The following is a 21,179-nucleotide window of genomic DNA, read 5'->3' as shown; positions in this document are numbered from 1 at the left end:
AGTCGAACCTCGTAGTCCATCCCCTTTAAGACGGAAGCACGCCCCACCCCTTTAAAGCTCAGCCCCGCACTGCTGTCACATCAGGAGCGGCTCCGCACGGACTTTCTTGATCTGTAATGAAGTAAAGAAACAACTTTTCTGCAGCTCCTCACGAGCCACAACCGTCACCCACCTGTGCATTACTTTATAATCCACAATTGGTACATCGCAATGCCCGGGCCCGCCGTCCTGCCCGCCGCTCTGCTCCTCTTCCTCCTGTCCTGCTGCAGTCCTGCTCGGGGATATTTTGCGGAGGAGCGCTGGAGCCCTGAGTCCCCGCTCCTCGCTCCCCGGGTCCTCCTCGCCCTCATTTGCCGAAACTCCGAGCACTCTTTGCCGTATTTCCTGGGCACCATCGAGCGCCTCAACTATCCCAAGGACCGCATGGCTCTCTGGTAAGTTGTTTCTCAGAAATGTCAGATTTCTGCGAGAGCTGTTTAGCAGCTAATAACTAACTTCCCGTCGCTAAAGCCGAAGCTTTTTTTTTTTTTTTTTTTCTTATGAATAATAGCTGTATGCATACCTTGTTGATTTTAGGGGAAGACGGGGGGGAAAGAAAAAAAAAAAGGGGGGGGCTGGACCCGCAGAGACTGACGGGGCAGCAAGATGGCTTTGGAAACAAAGCCAAGTTAATGTTGCTCGGGGTAAATTCCGGGTCAGAGAAATAACCCGCAAATCTCAACAAGCAGGATCCCAACGCCGAGTTCAGACTACGGATATAACGGCAACTTTAAGGAGCCACCATTTTTGGACAGGGGTGATCCCATCTGGCCGCGGAGCTCATCAGAGTAGCCGTGCACTGCATCGATCTGCATACGTGGAGGGGAGGGGACTGATTTGGCCATAAGGGGAGCTCTGTGATTTTGAACACGCAAATGAAACTGTTGAGTTTGTGCTGTGTGTAATGCACACATGTAGCTTTAAGGCAGACTTCATCTCCCACAGTCCGTGTCTTCTCTTCCTCTTAACTGCATTGATTGATGCATGTTACATAGCCTACATTTAACGGGCCAAAGATGTCACTCTGGAAAAGCTTTAGCCCTCATTTGTGAAGTTTTGATGGCATTTTTATGTGTGGAAAAACACACTAATTACCTCTTCAGGACATTTTCCTTAATTTATGTTGATCTGTAATTAAGGAAAACACGAGGGGACAGTTTGCCTATCTTCCTTTTAAGGACAGATCAACCCTCTAAATGCGAAGTGATGATGGAAACTAAAACCTCGCTGTGCAGACTCATGGTTCACTAAACATGTGTTTCTGTAGGTAATTTTCCCGACCTAACAATTTTGAATCCTCTCTGTCAATCAAACTGAATTTCTTGGCACATCATCTCGTAATTGTGCAAATTTATGTTATAGACAATTTAAACATCCATCTGTCAAGCCCAGGCAGAAGCCGAAGGAAGTGAAAGGGGTGGCGCTTCTCACGTAATAACTAAACAACATGCTCCAACAGCCCACCCGCAATTGTACCCTGAGCTCAGAGCAGTTTGCCTGACTTGCCTGAGGGCCTCAGAGATGTGTGCCTTTCACTCACTGACCCGATGAACAAGTTTCACTTCAAGAGCGAATCTGTTACCATTCATCCTTTTTTTTTTTCTTTTTTTTTTGTTTGGTGGTATTAAAGCTCTTCTTGTAAAATTGTTTGCGGTAATGGCCGTTTGGTTTGACATGCTGTGTAAGCACATTGAGTCACACCTGGAAAAATGCAAACAGCCATGATGTTGTAAACACTACATGTTGTACGCGTTTTGCTGGAGCCTTTTTGCAGCTGTCTGTAAGCAAAGCCACAGCCTCAGAATCACAACTGGCCAAACACTCATTTAAAACTTTGGTGTCTGCAATTTGGCCTCCGTCTCTGCTGCAACAGAGAGAAGTAACGCACAGCTGGTAGTTGTATGTTTAGAGTACGAGCACTGCATAGAAACCGTGCTTTGAATAAATATTAGTTTTATCTGAACATGAACAGGAGAGCTTGGTGTATTTCAAAGTTTGAGGACCCTGAAGGATGGACGGCAGGAATGAAAGGGAAGAAATGGTTTAGCGAGGAGCCGCAGTGTTCTCGCAGATCCATGCGAAATCTTTCGAGAGAACCCCTCCTGGCCGTCGTCCACATGAGTAAAATACAAACCCAGCTGGCCATAGTGCAGTTTTGAAGCCAAGACGGTTGGCCCACACAAAGAAATGAACTGGCTGAGAAAGCGTGGATGTTGGGTTGTAGCTTGATTTCTTACTTCCTTGACGGGAAGATTCGGGCAGATAGAATTACATGTGGCTTGATTTCAATTTGCAGAATCAGATCAAACATGCAGGCGGTCTAACTTCACTAACATTTAGTTTGCCTCACAAATGATTTCAGCCAGTTTAAATAATGTCCTTACGTTCTAGTCTATTGCGGGCAAAGATTTCACTTCTGTCATGTTGCGCTGTTGTGATTTACATTTCTTTTATGCAACAGTCCTTCGAGATACTACCCCAAAATGATATCGGCTTCATGTTCTATGTTGTTTTTTTTTTCATGTTGGTATCGTTAACACTCGTGTTAGTTCCCACAGCTGCAGACAACGAGTTTACAAAAAGTGAACACAGGACCATTGTTATTTGATTCATGGTTTTGTCTTTCAACTCTCGTCTTAGCTTGAACCCGGGCCGTTGTGCTACATTCAACTATTGTTCCGTTTCCTTAGCCTCCTGCGTTGGTCATGTTCAATCTCCCTGATGTTGAAACAGTTTATTCCAATCATTTACATTTGTTATATATCAACAGGGTAGCAACTGATCATAATGAGGACAACACCACAGCCGTTCTGCGGGACTGGCTTGTAAAGTTACAGAGCCATTACCATTATGTGGAGTGGAGGCCAAAGGAGGAACCCAGGTTGGTTACTTACTGAAGTTGGAGGTGCTGGTTTTTTTTTTTTTTCTTTTTATGCTCGGAGGGCTCCCACGGTGCATAAAATCAGTCCGATTAAAATCAAAATGTCCTTTGCAGACGTTACGAGCACGAGGACGGTCCGAAGCAGTGGACAGATCTCCGTTATGAACATGTAATGAAGCTTCGGCAAGTCGCTCTGGAGTCCGCTCGGGAGATGTGGGCAGACTACTTTATGGTGGGTTAGCAAAACTACTCTTTACACTCACAAAAGAAAATGTTTCCATTTTAAGCATTGAGCCATTGCTTTCACCCATACTATTATATCATTCAATTATAGCAGCAGAAGGACAAGTGCAGAATCAAGTCCAAAGCAACAGCACAGTTGTTATTTAATAGGAGCTCTGCGGGTCGAACGTTGACCCAGTTATACTTTGACTCTTATGGTTAAAGTTTATCTTCCAGTCCATTTCTTGAACCTTAAATTCAGCACTGAACACATTTCTATTTGTATTCCTCAGACCAACCCACATTGCCTCGTTTCAGTGGGGTATAATTTTGAAGTGCTGTACGTCCAGTGCTACACTATTGTTATGCTCTGAGCTTTTTCTTGTCAGCTTGAAAACAAAATTGAAATAAAAAGTCTTTTTTTTTTACGTGTCCATTACCACTAAGTTTCAGTGCACCCATTTCACCTTCATGACTTGTTCAGCGTTTCTTGTGTCGGATGCCTAGCTTCACGGTGCGCCGCACATAAATTTCTCCTCACGAACGTATTTTACGGTTTTTCTTCTCTGCTTTGTGTAGCTGGTGGACTGCGATAACCTCCTCACCAACCCCAACGTGCTGTGGAAGCTCATGAAAGAGAATAAGACGATTATCGCTCCGATGCTCGAATCCCGCGCGGCCTATTCAAACTTCTGGTGTGGAATGACCTCCCAGGTGATGTTATGATAATTAAGTGTACCTGCTTGTGTGTTTGGTGTTTGCAAAAAGGCAAAATTTGATCGAATGCTCTCTGAACTCCACCCTCCGTCCTCAGGGTTACTATAAGCGGACCCCTGCCTACATACCCATGAGGAAGCAGGTGCGGAAGGGCTGTTTTGCTGTTCCCATGGTCCACTCCACGTTCCTGATAGACCTCAGGAAGGAGGCTTCCAGGCAGCTGGCCTTTCACCCTCCACACCCGCAATACAGCTGGGCTTTTGATGACATCATTGTGTTTGCATTCTCTGCTCGGATGGCAGGTATTTTACAATTTAGTGCTTCGATTTTAAATCTACATTACACATTTGGCTGTGAGCGCTTTTACATAAATAGTGCATCACCTGATTAACCTTTCTGTCTCTTGCTCTCTCCAGATGTTCAAATGTTTGTATGTAACAAGGAGACCTATGGTTACTTCCCTGTGCCACTGCGCTCCCACAATACTTTGCAAGATGAAGCTGACAGCTTCTTGCACTCCGTTTTGGAAGTTAATGGTGAGCAGCTTGCATTCAGACTGAATGGCTTTACTTGTGCAACCAACTTCCTTTTTTCCACTGGCTTTAAGTCCGTATTCTACTTTCCACTGCTTCATCTAATAAACTTTCAGCATGGGTTTCTACGTATCATTCAAAGCATTTCTGCATCCATCTTCCCTGTGACTATGTAGTGCGAAATTCCCCAGTGATGCCTTCCAAACACATACGTGTTCCTAGAAAACAACCTGACAAACTGGGCTTTGATGAGGTGAGTAAGGAGTGAGGTGAAGATGGAATCTGCAAAAATGGCCCTCTATCTATTTCTGTGCTTAACGCCTCCCCCTGCTGTTAAAAACCTGCAATTACATGGACGGGCTCTGCTGCTGCATCCTGTGTAGGTGTTTATGATAAACCTGCAGAGGCGGACTGACCGACGAGATCGAATGCTGAAGACGCTGTACGAGCAGGAGATTGCTTGTAAGGTCATTCCAGCTGTCGATGGAAAGTAAGTTCATTCTGTCTAATGAATACGTTTCCCTTATGTGGTAAACCGAACTGCCTGCGCTCTCCGATCAACAAAGTGTCACTGTTTTCTTCTTTCTTTACTTCAGAGCGATGAATATCAGTGAGATTCATACTATGGGCATCCACATGCTCCCTGGATACAGCGACCCTTATCACGGTCGACCACTGACAAAGGGAGAGCTGGGCTGCTTTCTTTCCCACTACAAAATCTGGAAAGAGGTAAAGCCCAGAAGACACGAATTTGAACATCTATGAACCAGACATATGGATGACTTATTAATAAATCTATACCTGGCCTTAGGTTGTTGAGCGACGCCTGCACACCTCTCTGGTGATTGAAGACGACCTGCGCTTCGAGATCTTCTTCAAACGTCGCTTGATGAACTTGATGAGCGAGGTGGAACAAGAAGGACTGGACTGGGATCTAATGTGAGCTTTTACTTCCTTTACATTCTTCAATTTTCCTTTTTTTTTCTCCTACATTTTGCAGTCTTCTCTCACCACTCCTGTCTGTTCTTTTCTTCCAGTTATATCGGTCGGAAGAGAATGCAAGTGGATCACCCGGAGAAAGCAGTGCCAAATATACACAACATAGTGGAAGCAGATTATTCATATTGGACATTAGGCTATATGATATCATTACAGGGTGCTGAGAAGCTTTTGAAAGCAGAACCACTGAAGAGGATTTTGCCAGTGGATGAGTTTCTTCCCATCATGTACAACAAACATCCTGTGTAGGTGTTTATCTCGTGCAAGTACACACACAGAACATGTACACTTTTGCTCTGGAGTTTTATTAACCTTGTCTTCTCCTCCTCAGGTCTGACTACATGGAACAGTTTGAAACCAGGGACCTGAAGGCATTTTCCGCAGAGCCTCTCCTCGTGTATCCGACACACTATACAGGCGACTCTGGCTACATCAGCGACACTGAGACCTCCACTGTGTGGGACAATGACAAGGTCCGGACAGACTGGGACAGGGCACGCTCAGGAAAAACTCGGGAGCAGGCCGAGATCAGCAGCGAGGCCAAGAACTCGGATGTGCTCCAGTCCCCTTTAGACAGTACGGCACGGGACGAGCTATGAGAGGAACTGAGCTAGAGCCTTGGCGGTGCATAAGTCAAAAACCTTCATTTTTTTTTTTTAATTCATGTTTCATTCTTGATCTTTTTGATTTTGCATCAGAGCAGGGATGTGACATCAAAGTTGATAGAAAGATTTAATTTATCAGATGAGACAAGTTGAAAAAGGGATCATACGCATCTTAGGTTTTCTGTCACATTGTCAGTTTGTAGGTTTTACTTGATAAAGGCACTAGACTTGCCATTTGGAGTGGCATTTGCAGTACCCAACTTCTGTCTGTCATACAGAGACAAGCATATGTTTTAGTAAGGAATGAAACTGGACTGTGTCGTTTCACTTGTCCTAATCTGACATCACACTGTGAAATGCTTTAAATCCTTAAGACTCCTAATTAATTATGCTACAACTTCACTCTATATTATGGAGCAAAATCAAGACTCAGCACAGCAAATTATTGCAAGTCAACTTGTTTTTGTTCACTGAGGACTTTCACTTTGAGCTTTAGTATTTTCTTTTCAACTTTATACTAGTGTTTTCAATAATCATTAGCCAGACTTATCAAAGCAACAAAACACATAAACAACAGTTGCTGTTAAATCAGAATCATGGATTTGCAGAAATACGACTATACTACCAGTGCAATTTGTCACCCCCCCGCATGTCCAATGTGGCGGGCTTTTTTAAAGGTACCTACCTAAGATTAGCTGTAAAGTCTGGTCGTGCTTCTCAGCTTATTTATTCTGTCATGGTTTCCCCCTCACATGGCTGGACCTCTGAAGAAGTGAATTTCTGGAGAGCATTGATGGGAACCATTCACCGTCTGATTGTGCACAAACATGTTAGTGGTGCATCGTGCCAACAAAGAATAAAGTGTTTTATTTTTAAAAGACTGAAGTTGTGATTACTATGATACTATGTATGTTATTATGTTGGAGTAACCAATTTTCTCTGTTAATGCGGATCGTGCGAATATGGCAGCTGAATGCGGTAGCCAATGAACAGTTGATGGATATGACAGGGGCCTCTGTTGCATTAACTGTTCATTGTGACCCATTTACACCCCATGTGCCACTGTGAACTGCATGTGTTTGTGAACCATTTATTACATTTAGATCGGAGTCACCGAAAGCCACTGACATTTACGTAGAGCTGAACTCCTCAGTTGTGCTGCTGCAGCTGTAAAGTCAGAGCCAGGCTGTGAAGTACAATGAGCTGGAGGACATTTAGCAAATCATTTGGTCTTAGAGGATCATGCTGTAACAATCAAAACTCAACTGCACTTTAGGTGTGGTCCAGGGCCTTGCAGATTTATTTTAATCATCAATATTTACACCTAAATAGCTCATTTGAAGTCACCCCTATCCAAGTACTCATTGCAAAGATGAATAACTCAATTATTCATTATGTGAAGAACTTTAATCTACCGAATTATCTGTCTGAGGTATGTAAGAAATATCACATTACACCAGTACATTCCTATATTGAAGTTAAATACCCGTCCGAGGTCAGAAGCCTTTCTTACTACGGCAGCACAAATGTGACACAGTGGCTCCTTCTCGCCATATATGCTGAGATGGCGTAGGTGGGGCCTGCAGTGACAGTAAGACACACTTCCTCTTTCCTTGATGATGAAAACATTTGTCAACCTCCACTCTACCAGAGGAAGATCATTTTGAGAGCTTTAACGGCAGCGAGCTCAGAGCTGCATGTTTGTAATTTTCCATAAGTGTGTCACTCTGTGTACACTGAAGTGCAGATTTCCTGCCACCTCAACTATACTGCTTTGGGTTTTTTTATTGTGTATTGTAGTGTGACCTCAGGGGCAGATAATGTGTCAGGGCTGTTGGTAGGGACTTGCTGCAGTGGTGATAGTGTAGCAATGGAAGAAGATCTGGTTCCAGACAAGGATTCCTCTCAAGCCACAGGTGAGCACCAAGAATGTAAAGTTTGGAGGCGATTTTGAGCAAGTGCAGGTTTTTACTCTACATATCGTGCCGCTCATCCACCTTATAATGCATCTTACATCTTCTTTGTTGTGTTAATTTGTTCTCAAAACCCTTTTCCAATGAGATATACATTTATTCACTGGTTAAAATGGCTTTAAATGGATGAATATCCTCCAGCAATGTGTTTGAAAATTTGCCGACATTGCTATAATGCCAATATGACGTGGTTATTGCATGCGGGTGCATGCACACACTGCACAATGTGCCTCAGTAATTTCTGTAAATGTGTTTGGCAAAGGGTTTGTGGTGCTGTGCGGCATCCTCCTCCTTGATGAGTGGTTGGTGAACTTCCTGAACCCTGTCTCAGTTTTGACATGTTCTTGTTCTGTCTTTTCTGTTTGACTTCTGTATTTTTATTGAACAGGATAAGCCTACCATTATACTTTGCAAAACACCAAGAGTGAAATATTAACTCAAGATATCATTGGTACTAGTGTGGCAGTAGAAACGTTTGTACAATTTGAGCTTCTAAGTTCCTGTTCAGGAACTTTTTACAAACTAATTTATATTCATGAATGAAAAAATACTTTACAAATGCCAAATAGTTAAATATTTGTGCAATTTGACTGAAAAAAAACTCAGTTCTAAGTTTAATGGAACATTTTTCTTGCCTCTCACTTCTCTACATGTAACCACTTGCTGGTTTGAAAAACAAGGACTCCATGTTCATGATGGACGTGACACAAATTGCAAGCAGGATGTGGTTGACAGAAATGGAGGCGCCTCTGAGAAAGAGAAATTTATTGTTCTAATTTGTTGTAAATGACTAGGTTTTTTTTTGTTTTTTTTCAAATGTCAGTACGTTAGAAGGTGAAACAGCAGTGAAATAACGTAAGCACGAAGTTGGGAAGTTTCATTATCAAAATGCACCGCATTTTATTTTAGTTCATGTTCAGTGAAAACAATTTTTCTCAGAAATTTTGAGGAAACACTGTGAGATATGACTGCAGAAGTGGAACTATCTTTTCTCATTTTCAATATTTTTTTTTTGTCCTAATGTGTGTTTGTGATCTGCAGTCTGTTTGCATATATTAAAGATTGATTTGGCCTTTAAGTTTGTGTTGTGTTGAAGCATTTTACATTTCTGTAGAGTCTGTTTGGTGGTGAGGATTTCAAATCTGCAATGGGGTTCAGTATCTCGTGAATACTAAGATCATCTTATTATTTAATGTATCTTAACATGTCTCATTTCAGAAGTGAAGAAGGTGCCTCATAAATCTGAAACCAAGCGATATAGTGAGATTTTCAGAGATTTTGATAATCTTGATTTATCTCTAATCTCTTCGTAAGTATTACACATCTACATAGTATATTCCTCATGTTTCTCATGTCTCCTGCATCACTCTGAATGCTAAGCTTGATCTAAATACTGTGAAGGAAAAACATAGTGGTTTCTGAGGTGTTGTTGAAAAAAAAAAGGCTTCAGGCTGGATGAATCTGTTAAGATATATTTGTCAATTCATAACCCTGATCAATCAACATGAAGTCAGCCAGATATCTCAGTATTGAATTCAATCTGAATTAAATGAAGCGCCATATGTCCTAAATTTTCCCAATGAGCAAACATCTAGTGACAGTGGTGAGGAAAAACTCCCTTTAAACAGGAAGAAACTCGCAACAGAAACAGGGTCAGAGGTGGGTGGCCTCGACTGGCTGGCGTGAGGGAACCGAGAAAAGAACAGTATAGATAGTGTTCATCTGATGGCAGCTTTTAAATAAAAGTTAAGTCAAGTTTATGATTTTATGACAAAAACTGAAATCACTGGATACTGCTCATGTTAGGGGATTTGTCTTATTATTGCAGCATTTCTTTGAAGGGACATTAACACTAAACAGACATAATGTACAGTATGAATATTGCAAAGTATGGGTGCAGTGATGTAAGTTGATAAAAGTCAACAAAACAGTGTGCTTCTTACATCAGTATATATTTACTGTTTGTATACAGTATGTTCCTCAGGGAAACCTAAGCCTTTTTAGGTGTTTGACTGGTTTTTCTCCATCTACATTTTTCCTGTGTTCAGTTCAGGGGAGGATCTGCTGTCCGACTTCGACTCCCAGTCCATCTCAGAATCCTTCTCTGTAGAAAGTGCAGAGCTCACAGAGGAACAGGATGTCTCTGTAAGAGATAAATACCTCAAAATTATGAATAATTATGTTGTTGTTGATGTTAAAGTTTAACTCACATTCTGTTGCCAAAAATTACTTTTTATCCAGATTTTTTTGAAACCCATTCACAGAACATTGTGTTTTAAGGGATAATCGGTGCTTTGATAGAGTAACAGTATGTTTGTTTTTTTTTCACAGTGTGAAGATGCATTAGGTCCACAGATACGAGCTGAAGCCAGTGAGGCGGATGGAAACCAATCAGGTTTGTAATGTGTTAGAGAGGAGCGGATCAGTATGTTTGGCTCAAAACATGCACACAAGGAATCAGTCCAAGGTTCCTCTGTGCTGTACGTCAACACCAATCTATGAGACCTATTGTATCGGTCAAGGTTTATTCACCTGCTCACCTGTGACTGGCATCTGCGATCTGTGACACTTAATAGAGTACCTTCAATCTTTATTTATTTTCTTATAATTAGCTGTAAATTGTATTGCCCTTCCGTAACAAGATTAGGCTAAAGGGAGAGGATTAAAGCAGGAGACAGCTGCTCTCAGTTTTTATGTTGGACACAAGGGGATGACAGAGTTGCACAATATATAAAGACGAGACCCACTCATGGTCTATAGTGGAAGTCCCTGCCAAGTCCACCGTCCTCAGTCATACTGGGTGCTGAAACCTATAGTTTGAGACAGAGACGAGGAATTACAGAGATGGATAGTGTTATAATAAGATAGCGGGAATAGTAGAGTAAAACAATATTCTTGCTGCATAGAAACTTCTCCAGAACACTTCCCCCACCTCACCTTACCGCACTCGCTCGGTCACACACCAGGAGGTAAACCGCACTCGATGCTCCTCTAAAGCCTGTCACTCCGCAATCTGGATCTGACCAGGATAATCCTCAATCTAAGGGCGGGAGGCCGAAGCTACAGGGCTGCACAGACTCTGCTTGAGGGCTGGTTTCTGAAAAGTGCTCAGAGACTTTAAAATACAGAGAGGAAAAGGGGGAAGAGAGGTCAACCTTAACATACAACTGAAGCTGGGTTTCAAATCCATCACTCCCCTGGAGTTGCCAACTCTGGTTTTTGGACTTCGCTTGAAGATATTGAGGAAAATGTTACCCCGGTCGGATTTTTTTTTTTTACCACTCTTACTGGATTGGGCGTCTATGTAACAGAACAGAGCGGAATCAAATTTGCATGTGTGCGTGAGGAACATGAGAGAGAAGTCGTTACACTCTTCCTGGCTGTATTAAAAAAAAAAAAAAAAAAAAACCTGCACCGCTCAAAGATGTGAGAAAGTTCTTGAAGGGCTTTAAACTTTGTCTGAAAGGAAAAATTATGACATCTGTTTGCAAAAGTTGGAGTGGAGGTGGAGCTCAGAGAAAAATAGCAAAATAGAAAATGTTGTGGGGAGCTGTTTGAGAGACCAGGTGACTGTCACATGCGTCATCCAACGTGTGTTCGTTTGAGTCACAGAGGAAGAAGAACAGTTGTCATATCAACGCCCTGCCTGTCTGACCACAGTATGGCTGAGGCACAGTGGTGTCCTAATATTGCCCACTGGTTCTGGGTGTTGTCTGTATCTGCTCTCTTTGTAGCTGACTACCAGTGAACAGGTGGGAGAGGGAGGGGCCGGACAGAGAGAGGAAGAGGGGAGACGAGGGAAGTTATCAAGCTAAAGCTGTTTGTCTTTGGTCCGTAGAAACCCTCCTCCCACAGGTCACATCCCCATTGTGATAAGTGGGAGATGTAGGGCAGGGTTTTGTTGCCAACCAGCTACAGTATACATCAGTTGTGTTTACATGCAAGAGATCCCTACAGTTTGCTGGGACCTTCTGGGAACCACAGGACCTTGACTCTAAGGAGCAGCTATGACTTGCCATATGCAATCATTGTTTCCTGTTCTGGGTTTGTTTATGTCTTCTTCTTTTTTTTAAGTGGCATTTGATTTTTGATCGTCTTGTTTGATGAAGTCTGGGAGATTGGGGTTGTCACTCTGGAGTCGATCGGTGTTTCTTTGAGGCTGGAGGCTGTTTGAGACCTCCGGGAGAGACAAGCTGCTGGGCGGGGTTGTAGCCCGGTGGACACGGCTTAATCCCTGGGTGCAGCTCCAAATGTAACCGACCCGACAGTGATGCTGATGTACTCCCCCACAGCCCAGGAAGCAGACCTGGCCCTCTGTCGCTATGAGGATGGAGTGGAGACGGCGTTGCAATACACCAAGACGTGGTGCCGCTATGCCAAAGACCTCCTTGCCTGGATGGAGAAGAGAATCAGCTTGGGTGAGTTCTAAAGCAGCTGACAAAAGAAACACGTGTGCAAATTATTGTCACATCATAGAGGTGTTGTATTTGAATATGAACTTAACACAACAGCAGGAACAAATAGATTGCTTACAAAATGCAAATCGGTTGTCTCTGCTTCATGAAATAAAAATTATTTCAAGCACTCTGCAGTTACTAGTTGTAGAAAAGTACCAACATTTAGTGGATTCAAGTTTGGGGTAAATTTGGATTAATTTCTTCAAATTATTTCAAGAGAATTCGTTCTTGTGTTTGTTTGTTTTTTAGAAATGGTAAGACATTGCTAGAGTAGTCAGCAGGACTCAGAACAGCAGAGCATTGTTGAGTATCTTCTATCTGGGAAAAAATAATCCAGAGATGTTTTGGTTTAAACTGTACGATGGAGCAATATGTCATATTCAGGGCCAGTCTGTATTAAGTCACATACCGAGGATGTCCACAGTCACCCCTGTGAGCCACACACAGGGAGAAAGGATTAAAGGGCAGATTAGCCAGCAAGAGGAGGGTAATAAAGGAGATGGGGTGCTTTTAAGGTACATAGGTAGTGATTACCCTTGTATCAGCCATCACACGTGTCCGGTGTCCTAGACAAGGATGTCAAGCATGCAAGTCAATCAAATTACAGAGCAACAGCAGCTCAGCTGTGCAGGAGCAGCGTCAGGCAACAGCAACTGATGAGTAATTCTGGGTGTAGCTCAGCCCTCAAACCATTTATTACACACTATGAGTTACTTAATAGCAACAGTACGATGTTCCTATTCAAAGAGAGCAGTCAGATCACGAGCTGCTGTCAGAGTAGAGCTTCTATCAGTGCCTGACCTGCACTGAGAGGTCAGATTCTCCACAGTCGATTTCACAGCTTCAGACAGAAACACTGAAAATACTTCATTTTCTGCTGAAATGATTCCACTGATGCAAAATGCAGACCAAAAGGTGTTTAATGAAATAAATCAAAATAGACACAAGCCAGATCGACTACAGTCAAGTTGTCGTTGAGCTCCAAGAGGTCTAATGAGCTCTTCAGTAAAGGTCAGGGGTGTCTGAGGAGACATGGAGGCTCTGTCACCACGTTTGATCAGAAAAGGGTTCCGGGCATCAAACTGAGGCAACACACCAATAGCAGCCATCAATATTATGTTCCCATTTCAGTAGCTAGTCCAAGTCTGCTTGTCTTTTCTTGTCTTGATGTACAGTATCTTAAGATGAAGAAAAACTTACTGCTGATTTTTGTTGACAGAACAAGAATTTGCAAAAAACATAATGAAGGCAGCTGAAGGCGCAAAGGCCAATGTGGCGCAGCAGGTACGGTTTTGTTTGTTGGATATTTTCCAAAGAAAATGTTTCACATTGTGTGACACTGTGTAGTTGAAACGGATTGCTGCATTCAAATTTGTAGCATTTTCCTGTCTTAGCTGTATTTACTATAGTAAAGCTGTGTAAATTTGTCCATGCCTGTGCAGGAGATGATGCCGCTACAGTACATCTACACCATGGCTCTAGAGCAAGACATGAAGAACAGTATGACCTCAAGAAGGACTTCTGAACTGCTGCAAAACCGCTGTTACCAGGTACACACACACACACGCACACACACACACACACACACACACACACACACACACACACACACACACAGAAAAAGTAATCCCTCACTGTGTTTCAGAGGCAGATGACTTTAATCCAGTATCTCTCTCCCAAAGGCCCTGGCTGCCAAGAAGAATGAGATCGATAAGTGGCGCAGAGAGTTTAAAGAGCAGTGGGCAAGAGAGCAAAGGAAGATGGTGAGTGAGTTAGGAATCATGTTTATGGTTGAAGTTAAGCTGAGCTGATTGCACTGTCCAAACCCTTGTCGGAAAATGATCATCATCATCATCATAGTATATGATATATATTATATATAATAATACAGCTAAAATTTGTGTCTGTGTGTAAACTGCATCATTCATGATGCATATACATGTTTGTAATGTATTGTTTGTGTTGTTTTTTTGTTGATGTAACTGCTGTTACATGTTAGTTACTTTGTATGTTATATTACAATCTGGTTTTTTTTTTATTCTCTATTGGTCAACTTTGCCTGTTTTCAGAACGAAGCGGTGACAGCCTTTAAAAAGGCCAGGCAGCAATATTTCCAGCGCTGCGATGAGCTAGAAAAGGCTAAAGCTGTCTCTGCTAAAGCTGTGGATGACACGGCTGGGATAAAAACACTGGACAAGAGGAGGAAGTCCAAGGATGAAGCCCAGACTAAGGTGAATATCCTGATAATGCACTATAGAAATAAAGTTTTAATAGAAAGAAAAAAAAGTATAATCACAGGTTACTCTTTTTCTGTTAATAATGTTTGACAATGCAATATAAGAAAAAAGACTTATACTGATTTATGACTGCATAGCAACTCTAAGGTCTTCTCTCTGTCCTCCCCAGGTGATGGAGGCGGAGCTTCTGTACCGAAATAGTGCGAGCGACGCCAGGATCCACCAAGAGGGGTTAGTGAAGGTCAAAGAGAAAATTATTTCTCACATCCGCAAGCTCATCTGTCAGGGAGACACTGTGCTCAAGGAGGTTGGTATGAAATCATGGAAACCAAATACCTGTCTTCCTGTCAACTTTGTGTCTCGACAAGATGCGGTTAAAACATAGAATACATGGCAGTTTTGTCAAGCACAGTGTCTTGGGATGCTGGAAATACGTCTCCAACCTTTTTCCTCTGATAACTTGATTTGAATATTTTGATGCTATATTCCACGCAACCATCTTCTTGCTGACCAAATTACTGCTTGGTCTCTCCTTTGCATCAGGCCACAGTCAACATGTTCTACTACCAGCGGCAGCAGACGGAGCCCATTCCCCTCGGCTATCACAACCTGGAGCTGACCTGCAGACCTCTGGAACCTGGTGAGCCCTACCTGCTTTACATCCTCAGCAGGCGTCGCCCCGAGCAGCTTCTCCAATGCTTCACCTTCCAGGAGTATGTTCCTCAGGGCAAAGGGTACGGTACACTGACAAAGGGCTGTTTCTGCTGTTACTGTGGCTGTGATGTCTGAAGTGGATAAAATACAGTACATGCAACTTTTTTAGATCATGATCATCTAGGAAAAATGTGTGTAATGCAGAAAAATAGTTTGGCATCTACTGAATATACAATTTTATGTGCGTCTTCTTGCACTTTAAGCATTCAAATAATTGTCTCAATACATTTTATTCGAAAGCAACAAACGAAAGACCAGCGGCACTCTGAGCTCTGTGCAGGACAACTCCTTCGTGGCAGACGAAAGCCCTGTGAGACGACCCAGCGATGGCAGTAAGGACTCAGCATGATTACACCATGACTATATTTACAGACAAATCCCTCTCTTTAACCTCATTTTGTGCTATGTTGCACTTCAGGGAAAACAGGCTACAGTGACAATGAGAGCTTTGGAGGCAGTTTGGAATCGTTGTCCAGCCCTGGTAGGCACAAACCTACATTTGCTTCTCTAACTTTTCCTTTACATTCGTATCAAAACCTTACAGAGCTTAACTTCTATTTCCTCTGTTACTGTTTTTTCTGCTCTGTGGGAATGCGTAACTGCAGCTCACACTAATAGGTGGCTGCCCAAAACAGGATCCACTTTGACTGTATCATCGGATGACCTGGACGACCGGGATGTGGTGTCAGAACCAGGTTTGTTTCCTCCTTTTTACGCCTCTATAAGCAGGAACAGATTTATTTACCTATCCACCCCACTGACAGTAAGCTTCATAAATCTATCCTCTCTCCCTCTCCCTGCAGAATTAATTGATTACCAGCTTCCTAAAGTTCGCACATTTTCTCGAGCTGCACTGTCACACAAACTCAGGAAAATGAAGAGCAAGATGGTGAAATGCAAGCAGTGTGACAACTACATTGTTGTCACTGGGGTTGAATGTGAGGAGGTACATAAGAGAGACATACTCTATACATTTGGAGAAGAACTGCAGCTCAGACTAACATGGACAGAACATCAATGGATTTTCTGTGATTCTTAATGTGATCTGTTGTTTTCCCGTCACACGTTCAGTGCGGGCTGGCTTTGCACAGGAAGTGTATGGAGGTGTGTCAGCTGGAGTGTGAGCACAGGAAGGGGACGGTGTTCGGAGTGGACTTCTCTCTGCTGCCACGTAACAGGCCAGACGAGGTGCCCTTTGTGGTGCTGCTCTGCACGTCTGAGATCGAGAGTCGAGCGCTCTCTGTCCAGGTATTGTTTACCATCACAGTGACCAAAACATGGAGGCTGTCATGTGGGAATTGTGGTCTAATAACTGTTGTCTGCTTTTGTTTCCTGAGGGTGTGTATCGGGTGAGTGGGTCCAAGCCTCGCATCCAGAAGCTCTGTCAGGCCTTTGAGCTACAAAAGGAGCAGGTGGAACTCTCGGACTCGTCGCCACATGACGTCAGCTCCATCCTGAAGCACTTCTTCAAGGAGGTAAGGGACTCATTACCAAATTAATTGCACTGCATTCGTTAGGCTGATTATAAAGAGAATGAGGGCTAAAAATCAGATAGACTACTGTGCAAAGGTTTAAGGCACCAAAGGTAATGTGAGGAAGCTTTCACAATCAACTATCTATCAATTAACTTAATTTTTTTTTTTTTTTTTTTAAACAGCTGCCGAACAACATTTCAAGCTATAGTACATACAGTAACCTATAGTAAAGTACTGCAATATAAATTATATATATAACAGAAAAAAAAAACAAATAAGAGCAATATTTGGGCTGACCACCCTTTAAAACATCACGAGCTGTGTGCACAGTTTTACACGGTACTGTAGGCTGTTCCAAACATCTGGCTGCCTAAATTGCTTCTAGTTTCGTCATGTGATACCAAACTGAGATCAGGCCTCTTTGGGGACCATTTGTTGCATTTGTTCTTCTTGTTGCTGAAGATATTTCTTAATGACTGTGGCTGTATTTCTGAGGTCTCCTGTGACAGAAAGATTTGTATCCATTGCTATGTGACAGTACTGTAGTTTTTCTCTCATAATTCAGTAAGTAATCTCAATGTCATCTCTTCTAGCTCCCAGAGCCCTTGCTGACCTTTGACCTCTACAATGATTTCATCGCGATGGGAAAGACCATTCAGTTCATAAATGAAAGGGAGCCATCAGCAGACACTAACCAGATAATGGACATCATTCACAACCTGCAGAAGCTACTACAGAAACTTCCTTCATACTGCTACAGCACTTTGAAACACCTAATGTCTCACCTGCAGAAGTGAGCATGCAACTGGGCGACAGATGTTTCGAGTTACATTTGACCTAAATCTGCTCAAAGATCACTTGAACATGATTGTCTCTTTGGATTCTGCATCAAATTTCTCCTGAGCTTTGCTTGGATTTGTCTGCTGTTTGTCTTCACAGAGTTTCAGAGAACTTCGAGAACAAGATGTCCCCGAGCAATCTGGGTATTGTGTTTGGGCCAACATTATTGCGCCCTCTGGTGTCCACAGATGCGTCAATGATTGCCTTGTTGGAGACCAGCTACCAGGCTGCCCTTGTTGAGTTCCTCATCACACACCATGACAAGATTTTTGGTCTGGAGCCAAGACCCGACACACCTCCTCCTCCAGTCCCCACTGCACCTCTTCCAAACACTCCTCCCAGAGCTTCCTGTCCCCTGGATGGGGGCGACTGTGCCGATGCGGAACATGAAACTTCCTCCAGAGAGAGGTTACATTCACTAGAAGTAAGTACTTTAACGGCAGCTCAAACACAAATGTAGTGGCTGCTGTTATAGTCGAGGCTGCAGGCATTTCCGAGACTCATATTCGCAACCAATTTGAAGAGTTGCTTTTTAAGCAGTCACCTTCATTTGACAGCTACTTGAGTTTAAAAAAGATCACTAACAGTTGCTTGGCCCTCACATCGGCCAAAGAGAGTTTCCACTTACCTGCAGTTTTAAGAGCCTTAGCACCTGGCACCTTAACCTCACCTCTATGCTGTGGGGATTAACAAGATGGACAGCTGCTGCATTTCTACTGCTCTCTGCACTCTGCATTACCTTTCTTAGCTTTACTGTGCGGGTATTTCACTGCTATTACTTAAAAACAACAACAAAGAATAATTTACCTCACTGTATACATTCATAGTTGCTCTATAAAAAGGCTCAGAGGTAGAAAACCAAACGTGTCCCTTATTGAGTTAATAGTACTTAATGTGAGAGTTCAAAATGTCCTACATTTGGTACCTTTACATTTGTACTTGATATAGAATAGCCAGATTCGTGGTGGGTCATCAATGCTCCTGTAACTATCACTCTTATGTACTACTTATGTACTGCTGCAGTATTAGTCGTAGTCTGTAAACACCGGCAGAAATCCACCACTCAACTTTTGTCATTCCAACAGAGTCGAAAAATCAAGAGAGATTCAAGCGAGGGTTATATATCTGACAAGTCTTCATCCAATGAGGCAGTGGACCAGCTCAGCCCTGAAGCCAATGAGAGAGCAGGTAGGCGGGACGCAGCAATAGAGGAATTACTCCTTCACTAGACTAGGGGAACAAATTACTGATAGAATTTTATCCACAGTGCTTGATGTCTGGTGCAGTTTATAGATGTTGGGGTTGTCAATTGCCAGTACATTGAATTACATCTTGTTGTGTCAGCTTGTGCTTTTTCTGCCTGAGGACATGTTGTAATTAATCTTTTTGGAGAACTTGTAGGTATTACACATACAGCTCCCTGGTTGTTTACTTCATTTCTACACAGACAGGTGGTTGGTTCCAGATTACAGTTACTTGGTACCAGATAGTGTGGGTATAGGAAGTCACAGTGGTCTGATGCAGTTCTTTTTTATCACTTTACTCGTTTCCTTCATTTATTTTTAGAAATAGGACTTCCTTTTGTTGCTACGTAGTTCCGCAAAATTGGCTGAATCAGATTGTTTAGCTTTTGTTTGGGACTGTGTAAATTAAATTGGGTTAGAAATCTTCTTAATCTTGGCTTAAATTTTTACAACAAACTCACAAAATCAGACTGTTTTATGCGGCTCTTGAAGCTCCAACTATTCTGTGCTTGCTTTACTCTTGCTGTACTTCTGAGGTGCTTTCTTCTTTGTGGCTGCGATAGCAAGCAGCTTCAAGGCTTCTGATCTCCACTAAAGACACGCCTGTATACATAAACATCAAATACAGAATCATGGAATTAGTTTTACCTTCCAGAAGAATGTTTATCATTGAGCTTTCACTCAAGGTTTTTGTTTAATTTGCCTAAAACAATATGCAAGGAAAGCCATTACTAGTAACCAATAACCTGTGTTTGTACTGCATTACTTTGTGAGTCACATACTTGTCCTCCCTCTTCTGCCTCAGTCCTGGCTATAAGAGGGGCATCGAGTGATCTTCAGGGAGAGTCGGTGGGGGACCCTACCTCTGATTTAGGGACCCAGCCACACCATCGCTTCACCAGACAGCCTGTGAAGTATTACCGACACCACAACTCTGGAACCCGACTCTGTAACCCAGCTCATATAGCCAGACAACCTGCAGCTCCCGTGGTGAGGGGCCATCCAGAGAGTGCAGACAGCAGCCGCAGCTCCTCTCCAGAACTAGGGACACAGAGACTCCCCCAAACCTTAGCGGTCCACCAGGTCACCGTTGCCACAGAGAGTAAAGTGGACGTCCCACTGAGCCCTCGTGAGGTTGTGCAGTACATGCTGGGACTGGACTCAACATTAACATCACCTGAAGCTGCGACATCATCGGGTACAACACAGGAGTTGACTCCAGCTGATCAGAGCACAAATCTGACCAATAACAGACAGAATCGTCCTTTGTGTCAGTTAACAAAGACAATATCTTTAGACCACAACCTCAGCTCACCGGCCCAGAAGATCCTGTCTGGTCTGAAGCTAAGACGCAGCCAGTCAGGGAAGGACGAGCAGCTCTTTGTCTGAGTACAGACAGAAATCTCCAAGACAGTTCACTGGACTGCATTCACACTCTCTGGAAGACTGCATTCATATCATAGCTACTACTATTAACATTCATGTAGTTATTGTAAATTAAATGCTTTCATGTTTTATGCAAAAATATCACCTGTAGCACAAGATGTAACTGTGACCAAAAAGTGAAATGTTTCAAACTAACATTTGAAACATAGATAAAAGTGCAGACCTGATGCTTACTCAGATACCGTAACCTTATTACTGCTTAATCTTATTTAAGATTTTGATCTGTCGACCATAAAGCTGACTAATACCCAGACCAGACAAGAGGGTTTCATGTATTAATTAGTTTTTATTACTTCTAGTGTATTTTAATGTAAAAGAAGGTAGGTGGAGTCTGGACATTTAGAAATGGAAACTACCACTTATAAGTATCCATGTTTAGTCCTGGACAAACTTTAATGAAGACTTGCAGAATACAGTGTTCACGTTTTTTATTTCTTTATATGTTATAGCCTCCAGATGGAACTTTTCACATTGTCAAAGTTTACTTCATTGGTGTTTTAGTCATCTTAACGCTAATGTTCCTCAGTTTTATGCATCTTTGCTGTTTTAACACAAGGGGGCGGTCTTCTCTCAGTCTGAGGGCAAACATGCCAGACACAATAGTAGGAGGGCAATAAACCGTTTATTTCAATTGTAGTAGAGTGTTTTGAGATGCCACTTTTCTTACTTTCACATCAGCCTTTTCATCCCTGGACCTGTTCCAGTTTAGACCTCAATGTAAAATAAAGCAACATTTTCTCATGTCTAGATGGAGTTGTGGTTAGATGTAAGTGATATCATCTTCATTTGCCTTTGTT

General features: G+C 42.6%; 3 protein-coding genes across 3 annotated transcripts in view; 2 read left to right on the top strand and 1 right to left on the bottom strand.

Moving 5' to 3' along the window:
* The window catches only part of LOC138197894 (myosin heavy chain, fast skeletal muscle-like), a 185,916-nt gene that overhangs the window by 21,732 nt on the left and 143,005 nt on the right, over positions 1-21,179 (bottom strand). The gene's annotated exons all lie outside the window — the stretch shown is intronic.
* Positions 57-6,868, top strand: colgalt1a (collagen beta(1-O)galactosyltransferase 1a). Its single transcript, XM_069148892.1, has 12 exons — positions 57-434; positions 2,810-2,920; positions 3,035-3,152; positions 3,722-3,856; positions 3,957-4,161; positions 4,276-4,395; positions 4,569-4,645; positions 4,776-4,882; positions 4,989-5,121; positions 5,204-5,331; positions 5,430-5,636; positions 5,723-6,868. The coding sequence occupies exons 1-12, from the start codon at positions 211-213 to the stop codon at positions 5,988-5,990; spliced, it is 1,833 nt and encodes a 610-aa protein (XP_069004993.1). The 5' UTR covers positions 57-210; the 3' UTR covers positions 5,991-6,868.
* gmip (GEM interacting protein) lies at positions 7,718-21,129 on the top strand. Its single transcript, XM_069148889.1, has 21 exons — positions 7,718-7,912; positions 9,188-9,278; positions 10,018-10,114; positions 10,301-10,364; positions 12,262-12,387; positions 13,646-13,710; positions 13,869-13,976; positions 14,109-14,189; positions 14,496-14,657; positions 14,833-14,970; positions 15,207-15,397; positions 15,618-15,709; positions 15,796-15,858; positions 15,983-16,072; positions 16,181-16,323; positions 16,449-16,625; positions 16,715-16,852; positions 17,446-17,645; positions 17,792-18,116; positions 18,778-18,880; positions 19,742-21,129. The coding sequence occupies exons 1-21, from the start codon at positions 7,867-7,869 to the stop codon at positions 20,323-20,325; spliced, it is 3,084 nt and encodes a 1,027-aa protein (XP_069004990.1). The 5' UTR covers positions 7,718-7,866; the 3' UTR covers positions 20,326-21,129.

The sequence above is a fragment of the Embiotoca jacksoni genome, unplaced genomic scaffold (genome assembly GCF_022577435.1).
Source record: "Embiotoca jacksoni isolate LCO1_2020_lvr unplaced genomic scaffold, fEmbJac1.0.p SCAF_15, whole genome shotgun sequence".
Taxonomy (NCBI): Eukaryota; Metazoa; Chordata; class Actinopteri; family Embiotocidae; genus Embiotoca; species Embiotoca jacksoni.
This window is presented reverse-complemented; position numbering and strand designations above follow the sequence as displayed.